The sequence below is a fragment of the Accipiter gentilis genome, chromosome 3 (genome assembly GCF_929443795.1).
Source record: "Accipiter gentilis chromosome 3, bAccGen1.1, whole genome shotgun sequence".
Lineage (NCBI taxonomy): Eukaryota > Metazoa > Chordata > Aves > Accipitriformes > Accipitridae > Astur > Astur gentilis.
The window spans coordinates 4,489,275-4,515,483 of record NC_064882.1 but is presented as its reverse complement, the minus strand read 5'-3'; the positions used below and the strand labels follow the sequence as shown (position 1 = coordinate 4,515,483).

The window sequence follows — 26,209 nt, the reverse complement described above, 5'->3', positions numbered from 1 at the left end:
CCGTGGGGTGGGCTGTTTTCCAGAGAAGCCTCAAGCGTGTAGAAATGGTGTGGCAGGACATATTCAACGAATAGACCAGGGAACCCATAAAGCGTTAAGACTTAAGGACCAGATGGCTGGCATCCTCAGCGTTTGAGGTATCTGTGTTAGCCCATGCAGTGAAGGAGAAGGAGCTGGTTCCTTCGGGAACCATAGTGGGCCTGGGATGCTGGCTGCATCGCAGAGTCGTTCACTGAAACTCAGGCAGCTGAGCTTGTTTAACTCAGCCAACAGAGTGATGGGTGGTTTTTTGTTGGCCTCAGCTAGAAGTCTGCCCTCCAGCTTGGAGTTCATTGTCCTAGAGAAAAAGACAATTAGGAAAGAATTTAGGTAAAAGTGACTCAAAAAAAAAAAAAAAAAAAAAAAAAAAAGGTTTCCAGAAAGTACACCCTGAGTTGCAGTTTTTACTCTAACAAGAAAGGCAGAAATGCAAATGCAAATTAAGGGCTTCATTAACTGCAAAGTTGTATCAGCAGATCGTAGCCTGTGGAAGCTCCCTCGGCTTTTTGGGCACTGTGTTGATAACTAATGACTTTAGCAGCATTGTCCCTTTTTCTAGAATGGACTCCCTGACTTTGCCCATGATGGGCTTGGACAACTAATGAACGAACTGCTAATTCCCCCACAGCCAGCTTGTGGCATTGATTTGTTTCTGCTGAAATAAACAGTAAAAATCGAGTTTGTTTCCCTTGGAGCAGCTGCAAAGTTTAGGTATGAGAAAGACCCATTCCTTCCATTGTTCTTTTAGATGTAAGTTACACTGTTGAAATGATGACAAGTTTTCCTAAGATTGTCAGATACAGTCTGACATTCAATGTATTCTGATACTGAGCAGAAACCCAGTATTTCTTTGGTCGCTGTGCCCAGAAGTAAGAAAACGGGCAGGGCTGGAGGCTGGCAGAGAACAGTTCCCACTGTGTGTGGACTGCGCAGCCTTGTTCTCCGCAGCCAGAGGATCGATAGGAGATGGATTTCTTTGCTTCAGAGAAAGGTGTAAGAAAATGCCCAGGGGAGGTAATATCTGAACACAAAGTTAAGTTTTGAAACAGGGCTGTTATTCATCTTGCTGTTATCTTTCCCTTTTCATTCTTTTGCATTTGCATTTAGATCATTTTTTTAAGTCTTGGTTTGTTAGCAAAACTTGGACTTCTGCTGAGATCTCGCTGCCAACAGGATTCTTTGAATACTGGTTTCACACTTTGTATTATAAGTAATGTTTCCTTTATCCATCTAAAAATGGTCATTGTTCCCTTTCACTGAAAATCACTGTCTCTTGTTTCGTGGTGTAGGGAAGTGCTGCTTTCCAGACCCATTCCTCCATGCCATAATGTTTGGTATATTTGACTGTCCCTTATTATTCTTCCTAAGGAAAATGGGGCTGATATCTGCAACCACTTTTCATAGGAAAGACTTTCCATATTTCCAATGACTCTACCTCTTCCTCAACTCCTTTTAGCTTCTAATGCTCATTTGAGATAGGTCGTTACCACTGAAGATACATTGTAGATGAGGCTGTACTCTTCGTACACTATAGACCCCATGACTGTTTTCATGAACCCTTCTAAACACTGTCAACAGTTCTCTGGGGAGGGGGGACAAGCAGTACGCTATGGGAAATATATGTTTCTGTTTCTCCATTTGAACCAGGCCTGTAAAATTCAAGTAGGAGAGAAAGGTAGGTGATTAATGCACAGGGTTGGGAATCGGGAGAAAATATTTCCCTTTCAGGCTTCTTTAGCGATGTCCTTGGGAAAACCACAAATGCAAAGTGCAACCGTTTTCATATTTACCGCAGTAACAAAATTTGCCTCTTAGCTTGTGAAGCACTCTTCCCATAAGTAACATGCCAATATACATATGCATGAGTATTCTGAGTATATGTGATATGCAGTGCTGTGTATTTTATTAAATAGTAGCCATCTGTTTTAATGGGATCCAGTTGATTGCACGGTCTGATTACTCTTGATGATTAGACCTCTTGCATTCCCTGGTATTAACAGGTAGGAAGAAACAGTAAATAGGAGCTCAGTGCCAAAAGAGAAAATGGAGGTTTTTAGTCACAGTCATGGCATTGTGTCTATGAGATAAGATGAAGCTATTTCACAGAAACTAGAAAACTTCGTAACCTACCTGGCAAAAGATTTCAGGGACAAATCCATATGTACAAAGCCATGTTAGCTGGAAGGAAAGAAGTCACAGTATTAATAGCACTGTGTCTGCTAGCATCTTATCACTCACTGGATTAAGGTTAACAAGCACAGACTGAGGAGTCACAAGTAGATACGACTGTGTGCTTGATTAGCAATTATTTAGACCTCCTTTGTGTAACACTCTTCCTGGCTTGAATTTGCCCCTGGGATAATGCTAAAGGCTATCACAAAGTATGCTCAAAGACTATTCAGAGCATATAATCAGCAGAAGGTTCAATTAAAACTGTTACAACAGAGGAACTGCATTTAAAAAGGAAAAGAATAAGGAAAAAGGGGCTTCAACCCACAAAACAGCATATTCTTCACTTTAGTTCCAGGAAAATCCTTTTAATCTCATTCAGGTATTTACATGTATACTAAACCCTCTCTGGAATCGGGGCTCGACATGTAGTTTTTTAAAAGGTATATCCTTCAGAGGTCTGTAAGACATGTCTTGTGTGGGCTTTATGTCTACAGAATGAAACTAATGAGCAATTGGCAATATTGGGCATCTTATTTATATGTATTCTATATAGAGAGAATATATATTGAATACATATTACACATTGAATATTATATATGACTATACAATATATATAAAACATCATTAAATATGTGCATTAATGAATATACATATGGAACGTTTAAGCATATATTTAATACTGGACTGTTTATTGGAATGTTAAATGGGGATGATTCCTTTTATGAGTTAGGTTATTACACTTGCTTCATAAAGTCTGAGCTGAATATCCAAAGCATCTGCTGCATAAGATTTTTCAGATCGCTAGGATCAACAGCTGTTCACTGGCAATGCTTTGGTAGAAGAATTGCAGTGTAATGCCTGTGTAGTGTGATAAGCTTAACCTAATCTTGGAGAGAACATTAAAGATAAGAAGCTCTGTTAGTGTCGGTATTTATATTTAAAAACTACTTAATCAAGACACTCTTTTGTAGTATTGAGGCATCAATTGTATTAGATCTCAACAGTAGCAATGTTAATGGCAGTGGTTAGCATTTATTTTGGCATACTGTGTTGTCCTCCGGTTTTCTTTCTCTGCCTTTGGCAAATAGCTGAATATGAATTACTAATCGTTTAGCCAGAGTTTAGAAAAAAACCCTAAATCCACTTTTCTGAAAGAGGCTCGTAGCTTCCTGGGGATACTGTGACCAGTTGTAGTAATAGTGATACCCACATCTCAGGTGGACTGTGTGATCCAGTCCATGGGTGATTTTTATATGTTGGTCTAAGACATGTTCTTCCTTTTTCTTGCAGGAGAACCGGAATTTAAATATGTTGGGAATATGCATGGAAATGAAGCTGTTGGAAGGGAGTTGCTCATCTTCTTGGCTCAGTACTTGTGTAATGAATACCAGAAAGGAAATGAAACTATTATCAACTTGATCCATAGCACGCGTATCCATATCATGCCGTCTTTGAACCCAGATGGCTTTGAGAAGGCAGCATCCCAGGTTTGTAAGGCTATGTGTATAAGAATAGTTATCAATTTCTGTATCAACCTTAGGAATATAATAACACTTGGGCTAGCAGTTTTACAGACACATGAACTCTTGGTGGTGATTGTTGAATGGAACAACATAACTGAAGAATTTCCTAATAGTACAGTAGGCTTGTTCTGTTTAACAAAGCAGATTTTATGCTTGGATTTTCAACAAATAGCTGTCTCTCTTGTAAGGGAGTTTACTGTATTTTAAAATATAATGATGTTTATGGTTTACGCATGTTCTTTCATCTAAGTTCACTAACCAAACTGTTTCCTAAACAAGTAACTTCTAGTGATACAAGATGTTTCAAAAGTGTACGGAAAGGGAAATTTGAGGTTTCCTTTAAGAATACTCTCATGTAAGTGCTTTTACATGAATTATTCACATTCATCAGAGCTTTATCCCAAAACAAGTAAACTTTGTGAGCCATCACATTCTAAATTTCAGGCACGAAACACTTTAATTAAGCTATTAGTCAAGAAAATTTAGCATATATTTTAGGATGACGACTCAGTCAAGAAACATGTAATGTGTTAATGCATAATTAGCAGAGGGCAAATAGGACCCTGTTATATAGAGCTTCTCGTGTGTATTATGTTCTAAACAAAAATAAGAATTTTCTTGTTTTACAAGGTGTATTTATTTTTAAATGAACATGGAAATGTTGAATCTTTTTATGTGACTATTTATTTATGATTAAATGAGTCAAACCTCGTTAAGATCTTAACTGAACTGATTGTCATGAAGGCTATAACCGCGCCCCCCCCCAAGCCACAGACCTCTTTAAACCATATTCGGTAGTATGTCTCCCTCTCGTGGCAATGAAGCAGAAGCTGTCCTCAAATTGGTGGAGTATTTTTCTCTGAAATCTCTCTCTGCAGAGTTTCTGTAATAACATTGTTTGAAACTTTTGCTCCTTACTCAAAGTACACTTGCTTTTACATGGTTGCCGTACAACTTACATAGGATTTATAATACAAGTTGCTTTAGCGCCACTGTTATTCTAATTTACAAGTATCTTGATTCTGTACGCAGTCCGTGTGACAGATTCACTGTATCCCAAGGTTAAAGCCAGTAATCAAACTAAACCTACTTTAAAGAGTACTGAAATGTTATAGAGACAAGCTAGGGAAAACTATGTGCTCTGAAGGCATTTCCTTAATGCAACCCAAAACGTATTTTAGAGACTCAGCTTAAAGAAAAGATTTTGCAAAAATCCTCATTGCGTCTTTATTCAGTGCTACCTTTTCAGTGAACAAAGCTGACAGACACCATAAAAATAAAAGTCTCAGGTAAATAAGGATTAAGGTCCTTCTTTACCCTGAAGCTATTCAGAGGAACTTTGAAACAAGTGGAAATGTTCCTTGTGGCTGGCTGATAAATCTACAGCTGCTCTCAGGCTCACTAAAACGAGGTCTGTAATTCACGACCATGGGCATGAGGCAACGGGGAAAAGCCAGGTCTCGGGGGGAAGACTCAGCAGGCAGTGAAAAATCTGATGCTGCTGCTAATTTTGCCCATCCTTAGTCCAGATGTGCCATTATGAGAATGATCCTCTCCTCCAAGACCCTCAGTGAAGCAGAGGTTGGTTTTGTTCCCACAGAGCTCTAGGAAGGATTAGGGGTGACTCAGCTCTTAGTGCTTCAGAATTCTTTACTCCCACATGATCCCTTCTTATTCTCGAGAACATGAGAAGTAAACCCATGATTTGAATTTACATGGCTAAATATATCTATATAAAGCTTGATATGTAATCTCCTGAATCTACCCACCTCCCTTCTCTTTCTGTTCCCCTTCCTCATCTAGCCCGGTGAACTTAAAGACTGGTTTGTTGGTCGAAGTAATGCCCAAGGGATAGATCTAAACCGAAATTTCCCAGATCTTGATAGAATAGTCTATGTTAATGAGAAAGAAGGTGGCCCAAACAACCATCTGCTGAAAAACATGAAAAAAGCTGTGGACCAGAATCCTAAGGTAAGTAGGGACTGAAGATGAGGTCACTTACCTGCCCATCTCTTCCCTTTTACACAAGCAGACCTGTAGCGACCTCTAAGAGCTGTGTGTATGGTCTTTACAATTCACATTCTTCTAAATATTTTGTTCATTTTATTATATTTATCTGTCTGATGCTTCCTGAAGTTCTTCTCAAAATGGCTTCCTGTAGTAAAACCTTTTGATCCATATTGCTTAATCCTTAGACAATTCCTCATTCAAAACATGTTTTATTTTTAAAGCCAGAGATTGCATAGCCTTCTCCCTTGCTTTGAAGCTATTCTTGCAGATACTCTGCATTTTTACCATTGCCAGAAATTCAGTTGTGTATTGTACTTAATTACATTGCTGGCTAGATAGCTATTCTTGCATATGCATTTTTGTTAAGCTTAAGCCTTAAATATACAGATGTATATCTGGAGGGATTTCTATCTTCTTGTGTTTACGCCCACAGGAGGTATAGTGTTGTGACTGCAGTCCCATAGGGTTCTGGCCTTAATAGCCATATTCTGTCTTCAAATTCAAATTATTAAATGAATTAATTTTACTTTCTGTGCAGAGAATAGACTGTATCCTACCAACATTTATTCTGAATTTGTTTATTTTCCGTGGTTTTAAATTTGGTAGGCTTTTTTTTAGCTATAATGGGAAGAAGTAAAAGATTGCTTTATTTGTGGGCTCATTCTGAACTAATTTACACCAGTTTTAGGCTTATATTAATCTATTTAGACAGGTTCTGATGTAAAGGACTGATTCAGTTCTCTCTGAAGCCAAAATAAGATTGCTGTTCATTTAAATGGCTTGTCAATGTATGTGAGAATAATTAAGCCCACTATATATAACTGAATAAGTTTCTACATTGAATTATCAATTTGTAACTGCTGGTAATATTATTTGTTGTAGCTTGCTCCTGAAACGAAAGGTGTCATTCACTGGATTATGGATATTCCCTTTGTGCTCTCTGCCAATCTTCACGGAGGAGACCTTGTTGCAAACTATCCTTATGATGAGACTCGGAGTGGTATGTAATAGAAGTTAACATGAAATAGTAGGAGATATAAATTACATTCTATACTTATTTCACTGCTACCTAAGATCCACTCTGTAAACATCATGTCATGGCTTTGTAATGACTTATTTTAGCATATTAATGACATTTAAAGTTAGTCAGTGTATGGCCATGTTTTCTAGCTTTGAAGATAAATAGTTTGTTTCAGTAGAGTTATGTCATAAAAATGATGTAATACCTGAGGGAATCATGGTCCCTCGCATATTTTAATTAAGGCAACTTAGCACTTCAATTAACTGGGGCTGTTTGTGCCCTGTTAACTGAAGCAAGAGAGATGTGTCTAGACTGCCTGGATGATCTAAAGTTTCTCTATCTGCACCTTTAAAAAATGAGTTTCTGAAAGCGGTACTGTGCTAATAGAAACAACTATCATTGTTTCCACTTTCTCAGTATTGGTCCCACATAAAAAGGATCACAGAGATGATGGCAGAGATGTTACCGTTTAACACACAGCAATATTAGGGTTTTTTTTTCTGTCAGTACAGGATGTGCACATGACTGAAATGGTCATGTGATGATGGTATTGTTTGTGATTGATTGTCTTCCTTCAATCTACTTGATCGCATTTTAATTGCAAATCCTTTTAATATCAGACTATAAAACTCTCTAGGGAGACACTTTTGCCCATGTACTGTGTGTTTTGTGGTGCACTTTTAAATTAATATTTTCATAAATATTAGGACTGATATAAATAGTCACCTTAATAATGGGGCAACCTGGTACAGGCAACTGATGAAGTATTGGGGAAATGTTAATGTTATTAAGGTAATGCTGTATTAGTTTGTGATGCGGTAGGACACTTACCTGTGTCCAGAGAATTTCCAGGCACAGTCCTGCTGTGCAGTGCTGGTAATCTAGGTTGTAAACCAGTCAATATGACTGCCCTTTTAATAATCCTTGTTCCTGAACTCTTTTTCTTCCCTAGGCAGTGCTCACGAATACAGCTCCTGTCCCGATGATGCTATTTTTCAAAGCCTGGCTCGAAGTTATTCTTCTTTTAATCCTGCTATGTCTGATCCAAACAGACCACCATGTCGCAAAAATGACGATGACAGCAGCTTTGTGGATGGAACGACTAATGGCGGCGCATGGTACAGCGTCCCGGGAGGTGAGCCCCACTGTGTGGGGGTTCGGTGTCACTGGTGGTTGTTTTAAGCTTGGGGTTTCACTGGTTTAGTTACAGACTGGAATACCACCAGGTTATTCACAACTTTTGGTGTGGTTAAAGCTAAATCAGAGAAAGATGACTCACCACAGTACATCTACACAATCCCATAATGCCTATTAAAATATTCCTCTTTCGTTGCTTTCTATACAGTGTTTCTCCACTCAAGGTTTGCAGATTTACTAGTTCTACAGTGGGTGAGTGATTGCTATGCTACCATGAGAGCTTAAGGGGTTTTTTTAATTAAAAAAAAAAAGAGTTAAAAAAAATCCCCTAGCAAACCCTGATGAGAGACAGCAGGCTACTGACTGTTCATTTTAATCTCAATAATGAAAGCATCCAACCTTGAAAGAAGCGGAGAAGCCTGATTTTACAATGTTATTGATAATGGGAGTTTGGCCTTCAATTTCCACAGGAACAAAATCCAGCCATGAAGATACTTCTGTCTCCATACTTTGTGTCTTAATTAGTGCCTGATTCCTGCCCAGGTAGTGTTCCCCTAGACTTTGGTAGAGCCTGCTGTGCAAAGAGGAACAGCAGAGATACTGCGGCCACTGCAATGCTAGTTTTCCAGGAGAAGTCTTATAAGAGTAGCCTGAAATGAGACGTTTCATTTGTTTTTACTAAGAATTTTTATGTAATTTTCTTTGTAAACTGAGGCAAAAAGGTGTTGGGATATCTAAATCTTCAAGTCTTCTGCGTCTGCTATACTCAGACAAAACTTTGGAGTGAAAACTGAGCTGGGGATTTCTGAGCTAGAAACTCAGCTTGTGTTGGAGTGATTTGCCTGTGCATTGGCCTTGTTGATTTGTACCAGACAACCTCAAACACACGTATCAGTTTTATTGTTTGCTTTCCTCTTAATACTCAATTACAGTCTCTGAATGAATTTTAAATTTTTACCTGGAATGAGTAAGAATCTCTCAAAACATTAGGACAGCTTAGGTCATAGCCTAACTCTGCTCCTGTTACAGTAAAGATGTCATAGTTTAACCCCAGCCAGGAATTAAGCACCACACAGCCACTCACTCACCCCCCCACCCAGCGGGATGGGGGAGAAAATCGTGAAAAGAAGTGAAACTTGTGGGTTGAGACAAGAACGGTTTAATAGAACAGAAAAAGAAGAAACTAATAATGATGATGATAACACTAATAAAATGACAACAGCAATAATGAAAGGATTGGAATGTACAAACGATGCGCAGGGCAATTGCTCACCACCCGTCGACCGACACCCAGCCAGTCCCGCAGCGGCGGTTCCCCGCCCCCACTCTCCCCAGTTCCTAAACTAGATGGGACGTCCCATGGTATGGAATACACCGTTGGCCACTTTGGGTCAGGTGCCCTGGCTGTGTCCTGTGCCAAATTCTTGTGCCCCTCCAGCTTTCTCGCTGGCTGGGCTTGAGAAGCTGAAAAACCCTTGACTTTAGACTAAACACTACTTAACAACAACTGAAAACATCAGTGTTATCAACATTCTTCGCATGCTGAACTCAAAACATAGCACGGTACCAGCTACTAGGAAGACAGTTAACTGTATCCCAGCTGAAACCAGGACACTAGAAAAGGAAAATAACTAAGCTTGTGTGAAGAAATTAGAGGCAGAACAATGACTGGTAGAGCTCACACAGCCCGTGATTACCTGCTTAAACTTAGAGTTGTTATTCCCAATGTTCACAGGAGCAGCATGTTTCCTCTGCTGTGGTACCACAGGTACCACAGACTGGGTGTAAGGTAAAATGTTGACATTTTGGAATATAACTGAAAAGCAAAAATTTCCCTTTGTATGAAGCTTTCCACAGACTTTGAATTGGAACCATTAAAACACCCTTGACAAAACAGAGTTTGCGTAATTTGAAAAAACCTGAATATAAATAAAATATTGAGAGGTTCAATAGTTAATTTTTGTTTTGATTCAGTCAAAAAATTATCTTAATGAAATATTAACTATAAAAACATGGACATATTTAACTTCAGCTTTTTCCTTAGGAAAATGCTATGAAAAAATGTCTTGCCATTGTTTTGATGAAATGCTTTGATTCTGACTAAACTGCACATGCCAAAGGCACATTTTTCCATTGGAAAAACTTGTTGGAAAGTTTGAATTATTTCCTCCTTTTGGATCTTATTTTAAGTTAGACGGCAAATTCCCCAAGCGAGCCCTTTCTTTTTCTCATGTATTTGAACAGAAGTTAGTAGACAGGAATCCTAGTTCTGACCAGGATCTATGATCCTAATGTGGTACAGCTAATAAAAAATAGAAAGTCGACAGTATACTTTGGCCCATACATGAATCTGGTTTTTTTTCCAAGTGTAGAAATCAGCTGGCAAGCTGTGACTTTTGAATGCAACCTCCACGGTAATGTTTGCCACAGGCTGAGTTAAAAAAACAAAAATAATTCAGCGAGAACAGTTCTGTTGTTTCCATGTCTAGCGTTAAGGAAAATAACTAAACATTGCTTAGTTCAAGTGCAAATTTTCTTGGAAGCTTTAGTCCAAAAAGCTGTGTCTGGAAACTGAAATGTGGCACCTAAGTTATCTGTTGTATCAGTGATCTTTTGGTATTCATATGGTAACGCACTCAAAGTTAGCGGTGGTATAAGCTATTGAAAAGCCATTTGTATTGCTTTAGGAAAAGTATTGCATTGTATATCCTTACCAGAGTTCAGAATTTATCAAGAGAAACTCTCCCAAGACCTTGTCTGCATGGCATCTGTGCCAGTTTGGAGCTAACGTGGTGCTTCTCTGCCTTTGCATCTTTGGGTTGCTGCGGGCTGTTCTGGGTCCTCCGAGGGGGTGTGAGAGTAGCTCAGTGTCCTGTGGGCATCTAGAGATTAGGCTTGCATCCCTATCTGATCTCCGTGGGTTGAATGGAGGCAAAATAAAAGAGGACTTGCCACAAGTTTATAGAGAAAGGAGGAGAACTGGAGCAAAGTGACTGGGAATAGAGAGAAAATAGGTGAGGGTGGGTACTGGAGCTGTGTTTGGTGTAGAAAGGAGTGCATGGCTTTAGCAGAGCAGTGGTGAGGGAAGGAAAAAGGAGAGAGTGGAGGACAGCTGTGCTAAGTGAGAGGGGCTGTGCTCTCCTAGATGCTGCCTTGGACAGTTCCTCATCAGACCAAGAGCTCTGACCTAGGAAGGGCTGATTTTTCTTTCTAATAAATTACTAAAGTCAGTGCTGCCCTGTAGAGCACATTACGGTGCCCTAGTTGTGCTGCATCAGTTTCGTTGCCCATATTATTCGCCCACAGGAACTTCTGCCATCTGTAAAAAACAGCACTACATGGTGGGCCAGCAGCGGTCTTGGCTGGTTCCGTAGTCTGCGGGGATAATTCATGGGTGGCTCTCTCCTGTGAGTATGGGTTGGTTTTCCATACGTTTTTCTGAATACCTGGGTTCTTTCAGTTGGAAGGCTGAACATCTGGTGGCCGAAAAGTCTGGTAGCAGCCCTTGTCTCAAACTGGAAGTAAAGATGAACCCTCCATTGCATTCATGTTCTGTCCTTCCCTCTTGTCGAACCTCAGGATTTCCTCATTAAACTCAGGCAAGGTGGCAATTCTCCATACAAGTTTTGGGGTGGAGGGAGCAGATGATGTAGAGGAATATTTGACACTTGCCTCTGTCACTTAATATACTTTGCTGTGAGGTTTTTCTCACTGTTACCTGCTTAGTAGTTATTTTCTTCTATGGAGCAGGGGCACAGAGAAAATAGCTCCCCCAACAGCATCTTTGTGCTAAATCCGAGACCATGATGCCTGTTACCCTTATTTTGTATTAGTTGTCATCTGTAATAAGTTGATCCTTGTAGGTTTTTCAGAGAGCAGTAAGCAAAGGCAAAAAGGTCATTCTTCTGTTCTCAGGAAATGCCCTTTTAGCCACCAGACCCCGGGGAAAAAAACACAAAATCCATGCTATTTTGAACACTGGACTTCTCCCTATCAGTATGTAATTAGTGATTTCACTTATTCTCAAGAAAGACAAATTAAATTTGCACAGACAGCTTTAATTTTGGCATTTTTTTAGCTGTTGAATGCATAACTTTTCAATATTGATAATGTTTTTTTAATGTACCTTTTGTGTGGAATATCTATTTGGAAATATAAACAAGAAGAGCAGATAGCAATGAATTACTAGCTAGCCACGTGTCCATTCTGCTTGTTCTGTCATTACAAAGTCACCTGAGTCTAATCAGATTTGTGTCATTACAAAAATAGCATTTCAAAGCAGCTTACATTGCTGTACCATTAGGCTATTGTTTAACTGTCTTTTTATTTTCAGATACTCTTAAATAATTCTTGGCACTCAGTTCATTAATTCCTAACTTGAATTATTACCTTTCATGTTACCAGTTTTGGAAGCAATGTTAGGTAAATTTTTTTAGGATTTTTATAGAACACGTGTAGGAGACACATGTTCTGCCTGTTACGCCCAAGGCTCAAGTTCATCCAGTCCTGCTAAAAGTTACTGTCTTTATATGTGTAGAAGATGAAGTAGCTTAGTGCTGTAGCTTGTAACTCAAAGTCTAAGTAATTCTGATGCCTGGACTCCAGGGGCACACCCTGCACTCCGCTTTCTTTGTGAAGTTTGGAGTTCCTTTTTTTAAAAGCTAAGAAATTAATTTTGTCCCACATTCTAAGCTTATTTATGTGAGTGCTAACATAGAGACACTGTAGTCCTTCAGGACAGTAGAGCAGTGCAACAGAGGAGTGTTTGTGTTGCTCATTTTCAAAGAAAAGTCCTACTCATGGTCAGCAGTGAAGGGCATGAAATCCCAGTTATACCTGAGGTCTGCTAAAACTTTCCAATATTCAGAGAGTGGTCCCTGTTAAAGTATAGGAAACTTATTTTTGTGCTATCCTTTGTTAAAACGAGAGGCTTTGGGAGTGTGGTGGTGTGCATGCATGTGATGTATGGCATGTGCATAACAAGAAAGAATAGGGCAGTTAGGGAGCTTGACCAGTGGCAGCAAAGTCGCCACAATGTTGAATAAATCTTTTGAAATGTATTGGTTTCTTGGATATTGCACGTAATCGCCACATTGAACAGGCAGGTAAATACTGCAAATTGTATGTAGCCAGCCTGATGCTCTCCAGATTACGGATGTAGTAGGCCATAGTTTAGATCTAGGCTGTCTTCACCCCATTATCCGTCCCAGAAAGTCAGATCATCACCTGCAGCTCAGTGATTCAAGCTGATTTTTTTCAGAAGACACACATATAAGCTGTGGCCTAGGCAAGGAGCTGGGAAGCAAACTCTAGGATATGGACATTATGCACAAAACTGGAAAATATATTGCTTCTTTATTCTGTCCTTGAGAAACTATGGCAATCCTAAGTATCACCTTGCATTGGGAGGTGGCAGGGAGGGAGAAACTTCCAGATAATTGGAGCAGTAACGGTCAAGAGTTGTTGGCACCACAGTAAAATGACATCATGCCCTTCTGCTCCCAGTTCTCCTCTTCATGGATTCTTTCTTTCTTGTAGAAGAAAGGCAAAAATCAAGAAAACCAACATTTTCTAGTGTCTGGAACAGATGCCTGGCAGTCAGCGCTGCTGTCAGCATCTTACTCATGACTCCGCTGCTCTCTTGCTGTGTACTGCTGAATGGTCCATCTTGCATTCTGCCTGGTGGGACATCAGAGCTGTCCATCCCAGGAGGACCTTTGTCTTCTGTGTCTTCATCTTTCAGCCATCTAAAAAAGGCTTAGAAATAAAAGTGTTCCTTTGGGAATCTGAAAATTCCCTGTTCCTATCAGTAGTTAGGCATCTCGTTGCCTGGTTGGCAGAAAATAGATTCACCCTAACGTGTTGGCAAAATCCCACCTGACTCAATCTGTTTGCTGCCCTTGGTGTTCCCTTTTGGATGGGACACCAGCTCTCTGGACATTTCTGGACCAGTGCAGAGCAGTGGTGCTTTGGTAAAGAGACTGCATTAGGTCTCCTATGTATAGGTTGTGTGTGGGATCACAGGGCTGAATGAATTAGCTGTGTTTGTAGCACTTTTAAATCCCTTGGTGACCTCCATGGGGATGCTCAAAAAGCTTGGTAGCCTTTTTCTTTTCAGTCTTCCATTTGAGAATCCACTGACTTTGCTAGCTAGATAGACTGGGAAGGCAAGAGCTAATTCTACATCAGCCTCTGTAAAGAATATATTTATAACCCTCCCGGGGACAGTCACAGTCCCTCTCCAGCTGGTTGATCCAGTTACAAAAACGGAAACCACTTTGGTTATTGGTTGACTGATTTCAGAAAATAGCCAATATTTCCATGTAGTAAGAGGAGACGCTCAGAAGTCTAAGAGAGTACATCTTTCCCGTAACGTTTGTATTCCTAGTGATGATGCCACTGTATATATTTGTAAATTCCTATCATTAAAGTTGTATTAATAATGATATTTCTCTTAATGTATTGATTATTGATACTGCAGAGGCATTGAGTGGGTGGGAAACACCCCCATCAAGTAAGATGGAAAAATCTTTTTTTCCATAGATGGAAAAATTTCCATGTAAATGAAGTTTATAGGAAGTTTGGTTTTGTATTTTTTTTTTTTTTTTTTGGTGGAAAAGCAAAAATACTTGGAATCTATGCTGAGAAGCTTGACAAAGATTATTCCTTAGAAAACAGATGCTTTTCTTGTAAAATGTTGCTAAGTTGAAACCCTATAATTTCAGGAAAAAACCACCACATTTTTGACCAGTCTTTATAAACCTCTTTTTCAAAGGCACTTTGTCATGTTTCATTTGCTTTATAATTAGTTGTCATTTTTCTTGGTTTACAAAGTGATCACCTTTACTTTAATCTGAAAATATTTTAGCCATAATTGGAAATAACTTTCTGTTCCTGAAGAGAAAAAAACCCATATGCCAGCTATTGAAAAACACATGTCAAGTAGGAGCAGTATAGAGGCCAGGTGCAATATCAGGTAGAAGTATATAGGCCAGGTGTTAAGTCTTTTCTAAACTTTTCTTGGGAAGAAAATATTTTTGGGAATTAATTGTCTTGCTGGTTTCTCTGATTTAATGCCTCTGATTTCAGAACTAAGCTGATGAAATGCAACTGCACCAACTGTATTAATAGCTATTCTTTCCTTAACAGCCCCAGCATCTCACATTCCCCCCCTTTACTGTATTTACTTCAGAATAATGCAAAATGCATCACTATCTCTCTTTTCTGGCATTGCAGGAATGCAGGATTTTAATTACCTCAGCAGCAACTGCTTTGAAATCACAGTGGAGCTTAGCTGTGAAAAATTCCCACCTGAAGAAACTCTGAAGGGCTACTGGGAAGACAACAAGAACTCCCTTATCAATTACATTGAGCAGGTAACAAAAACGAGGATGGCAAAACTCTAGTTGTTGTATGTGAAACTTCTAAACTTTGTGCTGTGTGAACATTGAATTCAAAATTTCATATTAATCCAATTGGTGCTCCATAATTCTTATATGTTTCTAAGGTGGTAAATCCTCTGTGATCTTTCTAAATATGTGGAGGAGGAGGGGAAAAGAAAGAAGATGTTATAGTATGGAATTCATGTCACCTAATTTAAGCTGTTACAGACATTTAATTTGAAATTATGCCAGCTTCCTCAATGAAAAGAAATACAGATCACCAGAGTGTATAATTCACATCCCCAGCACTGATGTGTATACTAAGAGAGATGGACTGCCCTCTACAGATATGAAAGTGTGTGTACAGATGTGGAACGAATCACTCTGGATGCACAGGGAGCCTAGACAGCTGGATTAGACTGTAGCTGCCTGGCAGTCCAGTGTAACATCGGGGGACATCTCTAATCCTGGTTTTGTAGATACTCCGCTGCTCTCTAATTGCATGAGCTGCTGATAGTCAATGTAGAGCTGTCAGTGTGATGATTCCATTAAAAAATATACAAAATCTGGTTAAAAGTGTAAAGCATAGTCATAGGTTGAGATAATCTTGTGCTAATGGGTTGCTAGAAGTTAAGATTCCTGAAACAGATCTATGTGTGTGTTTGTGGGGTTTTGTTTGTTTGTTTTTATTTTGTTTTGGTTTTGTTTGTCTGTCTGGTTTTGGTTTGGGGGCTTTTTAATCATTTCATGCCAGTGTAACAGGCTGCACTGAAATGGTGGTTCCAAGCAGTGTGGGAGTATCAAATTTCTGAAACCAGGATGCTGTAGTTAAAAATCAGAAATTTATCTGATATCATTAGTGGCTGCACACCTGGGATTGCAAAGTCAGAAACGTACTTTGTTAGCAGAGCTGGTCAATTAATACATTCATTTCTTTAAGATCTTATTTGTGCAGAAATGCTTTAGTTAGCCAGAAATCTGAAATATTTGAATATTTCAAATGTTTGAGTTATACCATTCTATTAGTCAGTTCTATGTGGGCTGAGGAAAAAGCCGTACCCACCCTGCAGGTTTTTACCCATTTATTACGGGATCCATCTCAAATTGTTCAGCTCCTTCGCACATGGGTTAATTTTCTCTGACTCATGGAAAACTATGGTGTCACTGCATTTTCAAAGTTACTAGCATGGAAGAGAGGATTTTGCCAATTTCCTTTGCTCCTGCAGAGCTTCTGGCTTTACCCTTGAAGTTCAGATGGTCTATCTGGCACTGGTTTTTATCCTCCTACAGCGTAAGAGGTCCAGCTCTGTGATCCAGCTCCCCTGTGATTGCTGAGGACGGTGCAAATAGGAGCCTTCTGCTTTTCTAAGCCGATCTGTGTCAGGCTTCTCCCACAGTGTAGATTAGAGGAATCTGGTGAATTAAATTATAGCACCTGAGTACACTATACAGGTTCATAAAGGGGAACAGCAAAATCTCAAAACAGAATTTGTGACCCACAAGTCTTTTCAAATATCACAGAATTAGAATGAAGCATGAACTCCACAGTACTTCGCTGCTTAATTTCCAGGCTCCCAATGAGATGCATCTCTGCACAGGTTCAAAACATCCCATTCTCCCCAGCACTGAGAGCTCCCAATCTCAGGCTGTGAAAAGGTAGCTGACCCTCAGTCCCCTGCCACTGAGGAGCTCAGTCTGCTTTCAGACCGTGCTCCAGAAGTACCAGCAGGACTGCTTTCTTCACCACACTGCAGTCAAATCAGTGCTTTAATTTCATATATGCTGGGAACAGACAGATTAGGTACTGCTGGTGCTGTTGCAAGGAGTATGTTGCCTGAGAGGGAAGAAGGAACTAGGACATGACCCCCCATCGCCTTTCTCTCGCAGGCCATGTGGGGAGTGTTGTGACTGTGTGGTCCCAGCTCAAAGACCTGGAGGTTTTGGGTGCACAGCAGAGAGCTCAAGCACCTCACACAGGGATTGCCCATCAAAGTCCAAGTGCCTGCAATTAACCTTGTTAATGTTTCGCTTTTAAGCAGTTATGCCCATTATTAGCCCTAAATTCTTACAGTTGATGAAACTTTCTTTTTTTAAAAAAGGGGGGTTATTTAGGCTGTTTTTCAAAGCTTTTCAGCACATTCACTAATCCCCAGTGACAAAGACTTTCAAGTCAGTGTTCACATGTTATGAATTGCTGCATATTTCTGAGAAATGCTTGCACTGCACAGATAAATTAGTATAACTACCAGCTGAATTATTTTTCTGCTTCACTGTTTGTTCCATTATGTTGTTTAGTAATTATCCTTGATAGTTGTCAGCATGTAGATGGTGGGATCCATGACATGCATCGTTAGATACATCGACAGATATTTCACTGACGCAAATGCCATCTTTTCTTAAGAATTTTCCAGTGATTTCCCATGTGTTGCTGACTTTATTTATTTATTCTAGATTCATCGAGGAGTGAAGGGGTTTGTCAAGGATCTTCAGGGCAATCCAATAGCAAATGCTACAATTTCTGTGGAGGGGATAAGCCATGATATTACATCAGGTGAGTGTTGTACTTCAGCAAAATGGGAAGTGCTGGAATACGCTGCTTCTCCCTCTGCTTGGCAGCCTGGAGCCGTTTCAGATCTCATTAGCTGAAGGTTTAAGGGAGCAAAAGTTTGAAGCCTGGAAAGCATGTTGTGCCTCAGGAAGCTTGTTGCCTGCAGGATTGCATGAATTTTTCTCCTGTGTTGGGACTTCATGGATCTCTGGTGTGAATTGGTTCTGCTGGGTCTTGGTTATTCATGCTTAGTTTATCTTCTGATTTGTGGTGCAAGCAGCGTTTCACAGCTCTGACAGGATTTAAAGTCCTGTCGGCAGTGCTGTTTTGAGTTTGAAGGCTAAATTGTGGTCCAAAAGTGTTATATCGCTTATGATGTGACCGTATCTTTTGGTATGTAGATTCTTGCCAGATTTTCAGTTTACATAACGTCCTCCTGTGAAGATAAATTCTCTCTGCTGTTTACAATTCTGTGACTTTTTTTAGAAGAGCGGTTCTAGAAGAGGAAAGTATCGTGTTGGTGTTCACAGAAAATTGCATGTCACTTCTTCGATGGTGGTGTGCTTTTTGAGTAAATGAATGAGTTCAAAGGTAACTCGCACAGTGCCAACTTGCAGTCTTCCCTGTAGACCTATGCTTTCTTATTCTGAATGACATTTTTTTGTTTGTTTGCACAAGATACTAATTAGAAAATCAATAGTAAAATGTCATTGCTTTATGCATGAGCTTACTTTATGGTCATTTTCTCAATGATATGTCTCACTATACTGTTACAGAGGTGCAGAATACTATGAAACAGGACCGGTAGACCCTTCAGTCGGCTTTGATTTGTGTTTGTTCTCACATCACCTGCAAAGAGGCCAGTATTTCTGCCAAGCAGAACACTCTGTGATAGCATTAGCCATCTTCTTTCACTGTACATAAGAAGGGAAAAAGTATAGAGGCTGGAAACAATTTTTTAGGGATAATAAAAAGGGAATAAGCCATGCAAAGAGGTATCTTGAGGTATGAGAGAGTGATGCACACGGTACTACAGTTCATGCTTCTACGGTACAAAAAAGCATGTAATCATGATTCCTCTCACATTGTGTGTGTATAAGCATGGACGTCATCTATTGTCAAAACAGTGAGGAAAACAAGCACTTGAATTTTAGCACATTCAGAAAGAAGGATAAATATTCTTTGGCTTTTTTCCCCCTGCTCCTTTGTTCATGAGTTAAAATACAGCTTTGTTCCAGTGCCAGGAATTAGAATAGATCATTATCGTAGTTCTGCAGCAGTATTTTTTTCCTTTCTGTTTTATGAAGAGAAAAGTTTGGGAACAACTGGACTGACTACTGACATTTTCTGACCACGCGAATTGCAGACATTTAAGTAATGTTTCCCTCTGTGCGCTGTGTAGCTGAAGTTGGGCTGAAAAAGCATTTAAGGAATTGGCAGTAAGAGTGTGGCCAAGACTTTTAAATGGCACCGCTAACTGGCCTTTAGAACAGCCTTGCAATGTTTTCTGGAGATAGAGAAATTCAGAGTATTAGCCTGTGACAAATTAGATAATTGCCCAGTGCTGATGGATGGAGGATCTGAGTCTTTGTGAAAATGGGAGATGGTCATTTCTAGAGAAGAGGATGATGTGTTTTTATGGTATGACTGAAAAAGATGATCTGCAGTAGCACTCAGTGCAGTAGGAGCCTTTCTTTGGCCTGAGTGGATCAAACTTTCGTTTCTCTGTTTAGCTAAACGGAAGAAAAAAGACCCAGACATTGCGTGGGTACTGAAACATTTAGATAGTAATGCTTCAGGGGTGATGCACATGGAATATTCTAGGAAATGATGATTTATAGCTTTCTCTGCAAGATAAGAAAAATTGAGAAAGGTGGTCCATTTATTTAAATTTGATGAAAATCAAATGTATTTACATTTGGATTTTCAGAATACTGAGGGACGTTAAAAATTCACATTGCATTGCAAACTGAAACTCAGACACTTAACAGGAGCTGTACATTGGCCAGGGGTTGCTTCTAAAGTAGAGTAATGTCCCATATTGTCCTTTTCTTCAGTGTGCAGGAGATCCTTCAGCCTCAGCAGGCAAAATCTTTCATGGAGGCTACAGCACAACTTTGGATTTTAAATCTGTGTTTTGCTTACCAGAAGGGAAGAAAATCTGTAATAATATATTTGTACAGCCCTTACAGAAGAATCCTTTCAGACGGACAAAAGGAAAGGGCTGACAAGAATACAGAAGACTGACAAGATACATGGTCCCTTCTACTTAGCTGTGTGATTAGTTTTATACATATTTATATGGATTTTTTTCTTCTTCTCTACAGCCAAGGATGGTGATTACTGGAGATTGCTTGTACCTGGAAATTACAAACTTACAGCCTCAGCACCAGGCTATCTAGCAATAACTAAAAAAGTGGCTGTGCCCTTTAGCCCTGCGGTTGTGGTAAGTGCTCATGTGTGTGTTAGTTTATCATCTATTATATATATAAAAAAGTCTCTTTCTTTTTTTTCCTTCATGTATACATGTAAGCAGGAGGTGATTTTTCAGAATATTTCAGGATATGCTAATTTAGAAGACAGTCTGGAAATCTACTTTTCTAGTACTTGCTGCACAAGCCACAGAGAGTAATCTCATGGTAAACCCATTTCATGTCCTGCTGGTATTATTTAAAATGAAAAGACACAGAGAAGGGTGATATTGTCATATCTAAATTTTTTTTATTGGTTGATGTGTAAATAGCCAATCAGAAGATTACAGAATATCTTTAAATAGCACTACATAAAAAGTAAGAGATGTTGAGGTTTTCATTGAGACCCGATACTTTAAATTGTCAAGTGACTACCTGCAGAGGTTAAAACCAGTGTTCAGCTCCGTGCAGAAAGATAGTGATGGAGCGCTGCTTTGTGTAGATACCCAGCATGTATGATAAATAAGACCTAGGCTGCATCTAAGAGTGCAGAAGCATTTTTAATTCATCTTCTATACAGGTGTGTGGATTCCACTCTTAACAATTTAAATAAATGCTTATTTCTCTACTGTGTATCCTATATGAGGATATACTACACTAGCACATCATATCTACATTAATGAGCTGTGTGTCAGAAAAGCTCCCTGGATCTTATTCATGGCATAAAATTGAATATGTGTTTTGATATGCTGGGGGTCTGCATTGCTGGGTGTTAGACAGCAATGTGATGACTATACCTTTTATTATATGCTAGACAATTTATGTGGCTGGCCATTATTCAATTTAAATTTCATTGACCCCTATTTTTTGAAATTTCTAGGCAAGACAAAGACTGGACATATGTCTGGCTTCTTTTGGAAATTTTGCTCACCTATGTGCATTTTTAGATAAGTTTATTGTACTGATATACTAGTATTGCACATATTTAAATTAGCTTTGAGACAGTTTGGAATAAACCTAGCCTAAAATGGAAGGTACCTCCCTAAGCCCCATGTCTGTGTTAAACAACTTATTTAAATAAATTACTGTTAAAAGCCTACGCTTCTCTCTTTCTACAAGTCTTACTGATGTTTTTGATCGTGTCTCTTAGGTTGATTTTGAACTGGAGTCGCTGTCTGAAAGAAAAGAAGAAGAGAAAGAAGAGTTGATGGAATGGTGGAAGATGATGTCAGAAACACTAAATTTTTAAATGAAGATTTTGGCTTTACAGCTTTTAATCTATTATATGTTGACTTAGTATAATGTACTGTGGAGAGTCCCTATATTCTAGATTTTGTGCACTTCACAATAATTAACTTTGAATTTTTCAGTCATCTTTTGATTAAAATGATTACAGATAACTACTAGCCTCCTAGCTAGATAAGTTATTAATTTTCTTTCATATTGTTATAGAAAATTTACTCTTATATACAAATCAGAAAAAAATGAGTGAATGCAGCCTATATGAAAGTACAACCTGTTGTGTATTATTTGCAAGTTCAGAATATGTAGGTTAACTCTTGATTTTAAAAAAGAAATATGCTGTAGTCAATTCCCAATACTGCCAGAAATATTTGACAGTGCACAGTAGTAGGCAGTGCTCTTTACTGAGTTCTATAATGGATGTTATTGAAAAGATTTATAATAACAGTGTGTGGTGTAATGTTTTACAAGGATTAAAATTCAGTATAACATTTTGTGTGTCTTTGGTGTTGGGGCTATTTAAAAATGTAAGAAACTTAAGCTGACGTCATTTTAGTAAGCAGAAGGAATCTGCGTAAGCTCTTTTATTAAAGATGGCATGGAATGAATTCAGGAAATAGGAGAGCTTTATTCCTTAAACTGTTAATGATATTTCAAGATGAGGTTTTAATTATTTCTTATTACTTATTAAGCAAATTAAAAATTCTGAATGGGTGAAGAAGAGCTTGTGCATCTTGTTAATATGCTGCTTGTGTTTGTTTTACAGCAAGAAAAAAAAATCGTTTCAGGTGATGTCTATTTTAATTAGATAACTACCTTTTCAACAATCTTTACATGTGTCAGTGGTGTCTAGATAATCAGCCAAAAGTTCATATGTTCACTGAAAGCTACCAAAACATTACAGTTTAGACAATGAACTAGAAGTCTACTGAGGACACGCATTTAGTCTTACAAGCCAAGAATGGTTTTGTTCCCAACTTTGTTTCTTCTGCTGGTTAGTCTTATCTAAAAGTAGAAGCAAGACAGATAAGTGAAAATTTTTTCAGTGTGGTGAAGTTTTCTCAAAATACTTGAAGATGATACAAAAAGCAACTTTGATTTAAAAAGATCCTTCTTCCTCCTCTTTTTTCTAGCATACTTGAATTAGCTTGCTTTAGTATTTTGTCTAAGATGAGTGAAATTTGCAGAGTCAGACAATACACATGAACCATAGTGTGTGCAATTTGGTATAACTGATAGCAGCTAAGCATCTTATCTGTTTGAAAGCTTACACACTATTGCTGGTCTACTTTAATTCAAGACCAGATGTTCGGTATAGACTTCCTTCCTCTGTTTCTTTAGTATTACTCTTTGTGTTTTGATTAACATATTATTTTAGTTGATGCTGTAGGAGTTCAGTACTGTTCAGACCAACCAACAATGCACTATCATGCTCCTGCCATAAGTGAAAACTCACATGTTCAGGTGTAGGACCCAAATTTACCTCCTTTGGGTATTTAAAAATCTGCTGAAAACACTGTTTTCCGAGAATTTTAAATTCTTTAATAAAAATAGCACTTGATCCTTTAAAGTAACAGGCTTAAGGTTTGACACACATTGATAAATTGAACAGCAATAAAAAGGCATAAACTTTCTCTCTCTGATCAAGAGTTTGCTATGTAACCTGTAGCTCACTTGGGTAGTAGATATGTAATTACAAACTTGAGGGGAACTTCACTTGCTGTAAGTCATTATGCAGTGATGAACTTCGAATCTCCATTGCAATGAGGAACCGCTGTGGCAAACGAAGTATCTTATCTAAACATGTCTTTATAACAGCTTGTGACTAGCTGTGCACAAGGGTGTGCATAAAGGATGCCCAGTTACACCAACTCAGAGGTTTATGACAATTTGAAAGGCTAAGACATGTAGCACAAAACACACTCTGTGTCTGGAGGCAACAATACTGTGTTCAGCTGAACCAGGTAAAATCAAAGCAACCAGTCTAAAAGTTAGTTGTAACAAGAGACTGCTGGCATGTGGGCAAATGGCTACAGGAGTGTTTCTGACATGTAAACTAATGTAATAAGGCAAGTGTATATTTGTACAGAACACCCTGCTCTGCCCCTTCCAAACCTAACAATTTCAGTCCAAACAATATTACTACATGATGTGATGCCTGTCATGCATCCAGTCTTCCTGTGTGGTGGATTGTGTGGCATAGTTAGTGCAGATGTTACATCAAAGTGATCTCATAACAGGTTTCTAATCCGTACTTGTATTACATGTGTGACATCCTCTGGTCTACTGTTTCATGCATTTGCAATGAAATGTGGTGTCCCTTAAATGATCTCTTCATTTTGCTCTAGATGACTGCTTGCTATTACTGTGCTGAGAACAGGTTAAAGTGATTAAATGCTGCACCGCCAGAACCACTGCCTCTGTTCTTGCTGTAGGTAAACATCCTTAAGAACAGTGTAGGCAGGACTCTCAATAAATTCATTCATTATGTAGCTTTCCTAGCCGAACTGAGCTGTGTTGTAGGACTGTGTTTGTTTAAATGGAAGATTAAAGTGTTGTGTGATGCTGAGCTTTTGGTTAAAAAGGCACATGCTGTACTATTGTACAATAAATCTACAGGTTTATTTAAAATGTAAAATGTGTGAGTAATTTACAGGTTCAAAACGTGACCTCTTTGGCTGTGCATGTCTGAAAAGTATGCCATAAGCATCCTTAGTGAGGTGCACGTGCCAGTTAATTTGCTGTTTGAACAGAGAAATGAGGCTGGGATTAGTGCCATTATGCCATTGAAAGCCATCCGTAGCCCCTTAATTTTGGGCCAGTACATCCTCCTTTTGGAATATACATCTATGAGCGCTTTTCCCATGCAGGTTTTCAAGTAAGGTCATGGATAAGAATGAGATGCTCTTCATCTATGCACAGTTGGTGGGGACTGGGCATACACTTTGGCCTATCTTTCCACTCCACAGTATTTACGGATCTATTCTTTTTCCATATCAATCTTTAGGACTAGAAAGCACAGTGTGCTTGCAAACCTGTGATACTCTGCATTCTTTATAACTACAATGGTCAGGCTTACAATAACAAAGTCAGTCAAATAAAATCACTACATCTGAATTATGTTTCCCTTTTCCTAGGTTGTGGTGGTCATGTCGATATATGCAAATTCACATATAGTCCTGGCTATTCCTGAGCTGGTAATAACATACATTAAAGTGTTAGACCTGAGATGGTATGTAAGAAAGAATTGCTACCAAGTTTCTTTCTCTGAGGTTTTTTAACAGATCTAACAGGTGTGTTAGAAACAATAACTAGCCCATGAAAGGAATAGGATTCAGAGAAGGATGACAGGTAGGTTTAGAGGAGCTGGAATTTAAAGTTAGAAGGCGCGGTTCCCATGAGCCTGATTCTCTCCCACATCTGAGCTTAGATTCACTCAGGCCTGCGGAGGCTGTAGAATAGCAGCAGTTTAATGACTGCCTCTCTAACACTTTGAGCAGCCGTCTAGAGCTTCTCCGTAAAGCTGCTCCACCAGAGAAGTGCCCTGCTTCCTACTTGTAGTTAGCACTGGAAACACAGGACCCAGAAACATCGCTGCAGCGCTTGCTTTCTGCCTTCCTGAATCTTGCAAAGAGCTCATTCTGATCATCTCCTTGCAGGTATTTTATTCCCCCTGTACACTTCTGTTTATGTAGAGCTACATCTGTTGTGAATAATTTACTGCTTGTTAATTTGACTCATAAGCTCAGGCATTGACACAGCCTCTGTCCCAGTATTTCTGACTTCTAAAATTAAACCCAGAAACCAAAAACAGTCAGGAGATTTTCTGAAAGTCATGGCATAAAAAAACCCCAGTGGGTTGGTTTGTCTCCTGGCTTCTGAGGGTTTTGCGTGAGCTTCCTTCAAGTTCCCATTTGTAAAGCCTGCTTTAGGGGGAGAAGAAAATGACAACTGAGAAGTTGATGTAATCCTATGCCTCCAGGGGCTAAGCTTTTGAGCAGTATAGCAAGTATTGGAATAGGCAGTATAAAAATGAGATATTTAGAAACAACTGCTGTTTACTTTTACTAAATGTGATAATAGGAGTACAGTAATTGAGTTAAATGGCCTTGCAACGCTGATCTTTCTTCAGCCTTCCTTATCTTGCCTCTCCACGCCCCAGGCATTATATTTCAGCAATGACTTAAACACATCCACGATTAGGCACCATTTATCACAGTGCTAGATTTTCCCTGAATTAATGGTTAATACTTCATGTTTTTTTATCTTTGTCCTACTTTCATATTCAGTAAAACCACCACAGATTTTTGTAATCACACATCCCTCTATGCACAGTGGAAATTGTCAAAGAGAGAAGCTGAAGAGTTTGGCTCCTGCACTGGGAATGTAGAGGGAATTTGACATCTGGGAATGCACTGGAAGCAGTTTAGTATTGTGAAATAAGTAGATTTTATAGACCTTTTTGCTAATCATTCTTTAGTAAAGGGATGAATAGGATTATGTGCCTATGGGATTCTAGGAGTGCAGTATGTCCATGCTTTTAGACTTTAGGTAAAGCTACTCTGGAAAGATTCCCATTAGTTTCACTAAGGTTTTTATCAGACCCTCAAGCCTGGAATCTGAGTAGTCAGGAGTATCTGGTGCCAAGGCTGCTCATCTTGCATTAGCAGTAATAGTTCTTCATCTTTTCCAGGAAAAAGATGTAAAATAATAAAAAATAAATT

General features: G+C 39.0%; 1 protein-coding gene across 1 annotated transcript in view; it reads left to right on the top strand.

The window, feature by feature from the left end:
* The window catches only part of CPE (carboxypeptidase E), a 59,776-nt gene extending 37,800 nt beyond the window's left edge, over nt 1-21,976 (top strand). The window contains exons 2-9 of the mRNA XM_049833995.1: nt 3,502-3,698; nt 5,538-5,705; nt 6,627-6,744; nt 7,718-7,900; nt 15,139-15,278; nt 17,736-17,835; nt 20,160-20,278; nt 21,394-21,976. Of these exons, the coding sequence (XP_049689952.1) occupies nt 3,502-3,698; nt 5,538-5,705; nt 6,627-6,744; nt 7,718-7,900; nt 15,139-15,278; nt 17,736-17,835; nt 20,160-20,278; nt 21,394-21,492 (1,124 nt within the window). The 3' untranslated portion in view covers nt 21,493-21,976. The remainder of the gene's footprint in view (nt 1-3,501; nt 3,699-5,537; nt 5,706-6,626; nt 6,745-7,717; nt 7,901-15,138; nt 15,279-17,735; nt 17,836-20,159; nt 20,279-21,393) is intronic.
* The last annotated feature ends 4,233 nt before the right edge of the window (nt 21,977-26,209 follow it).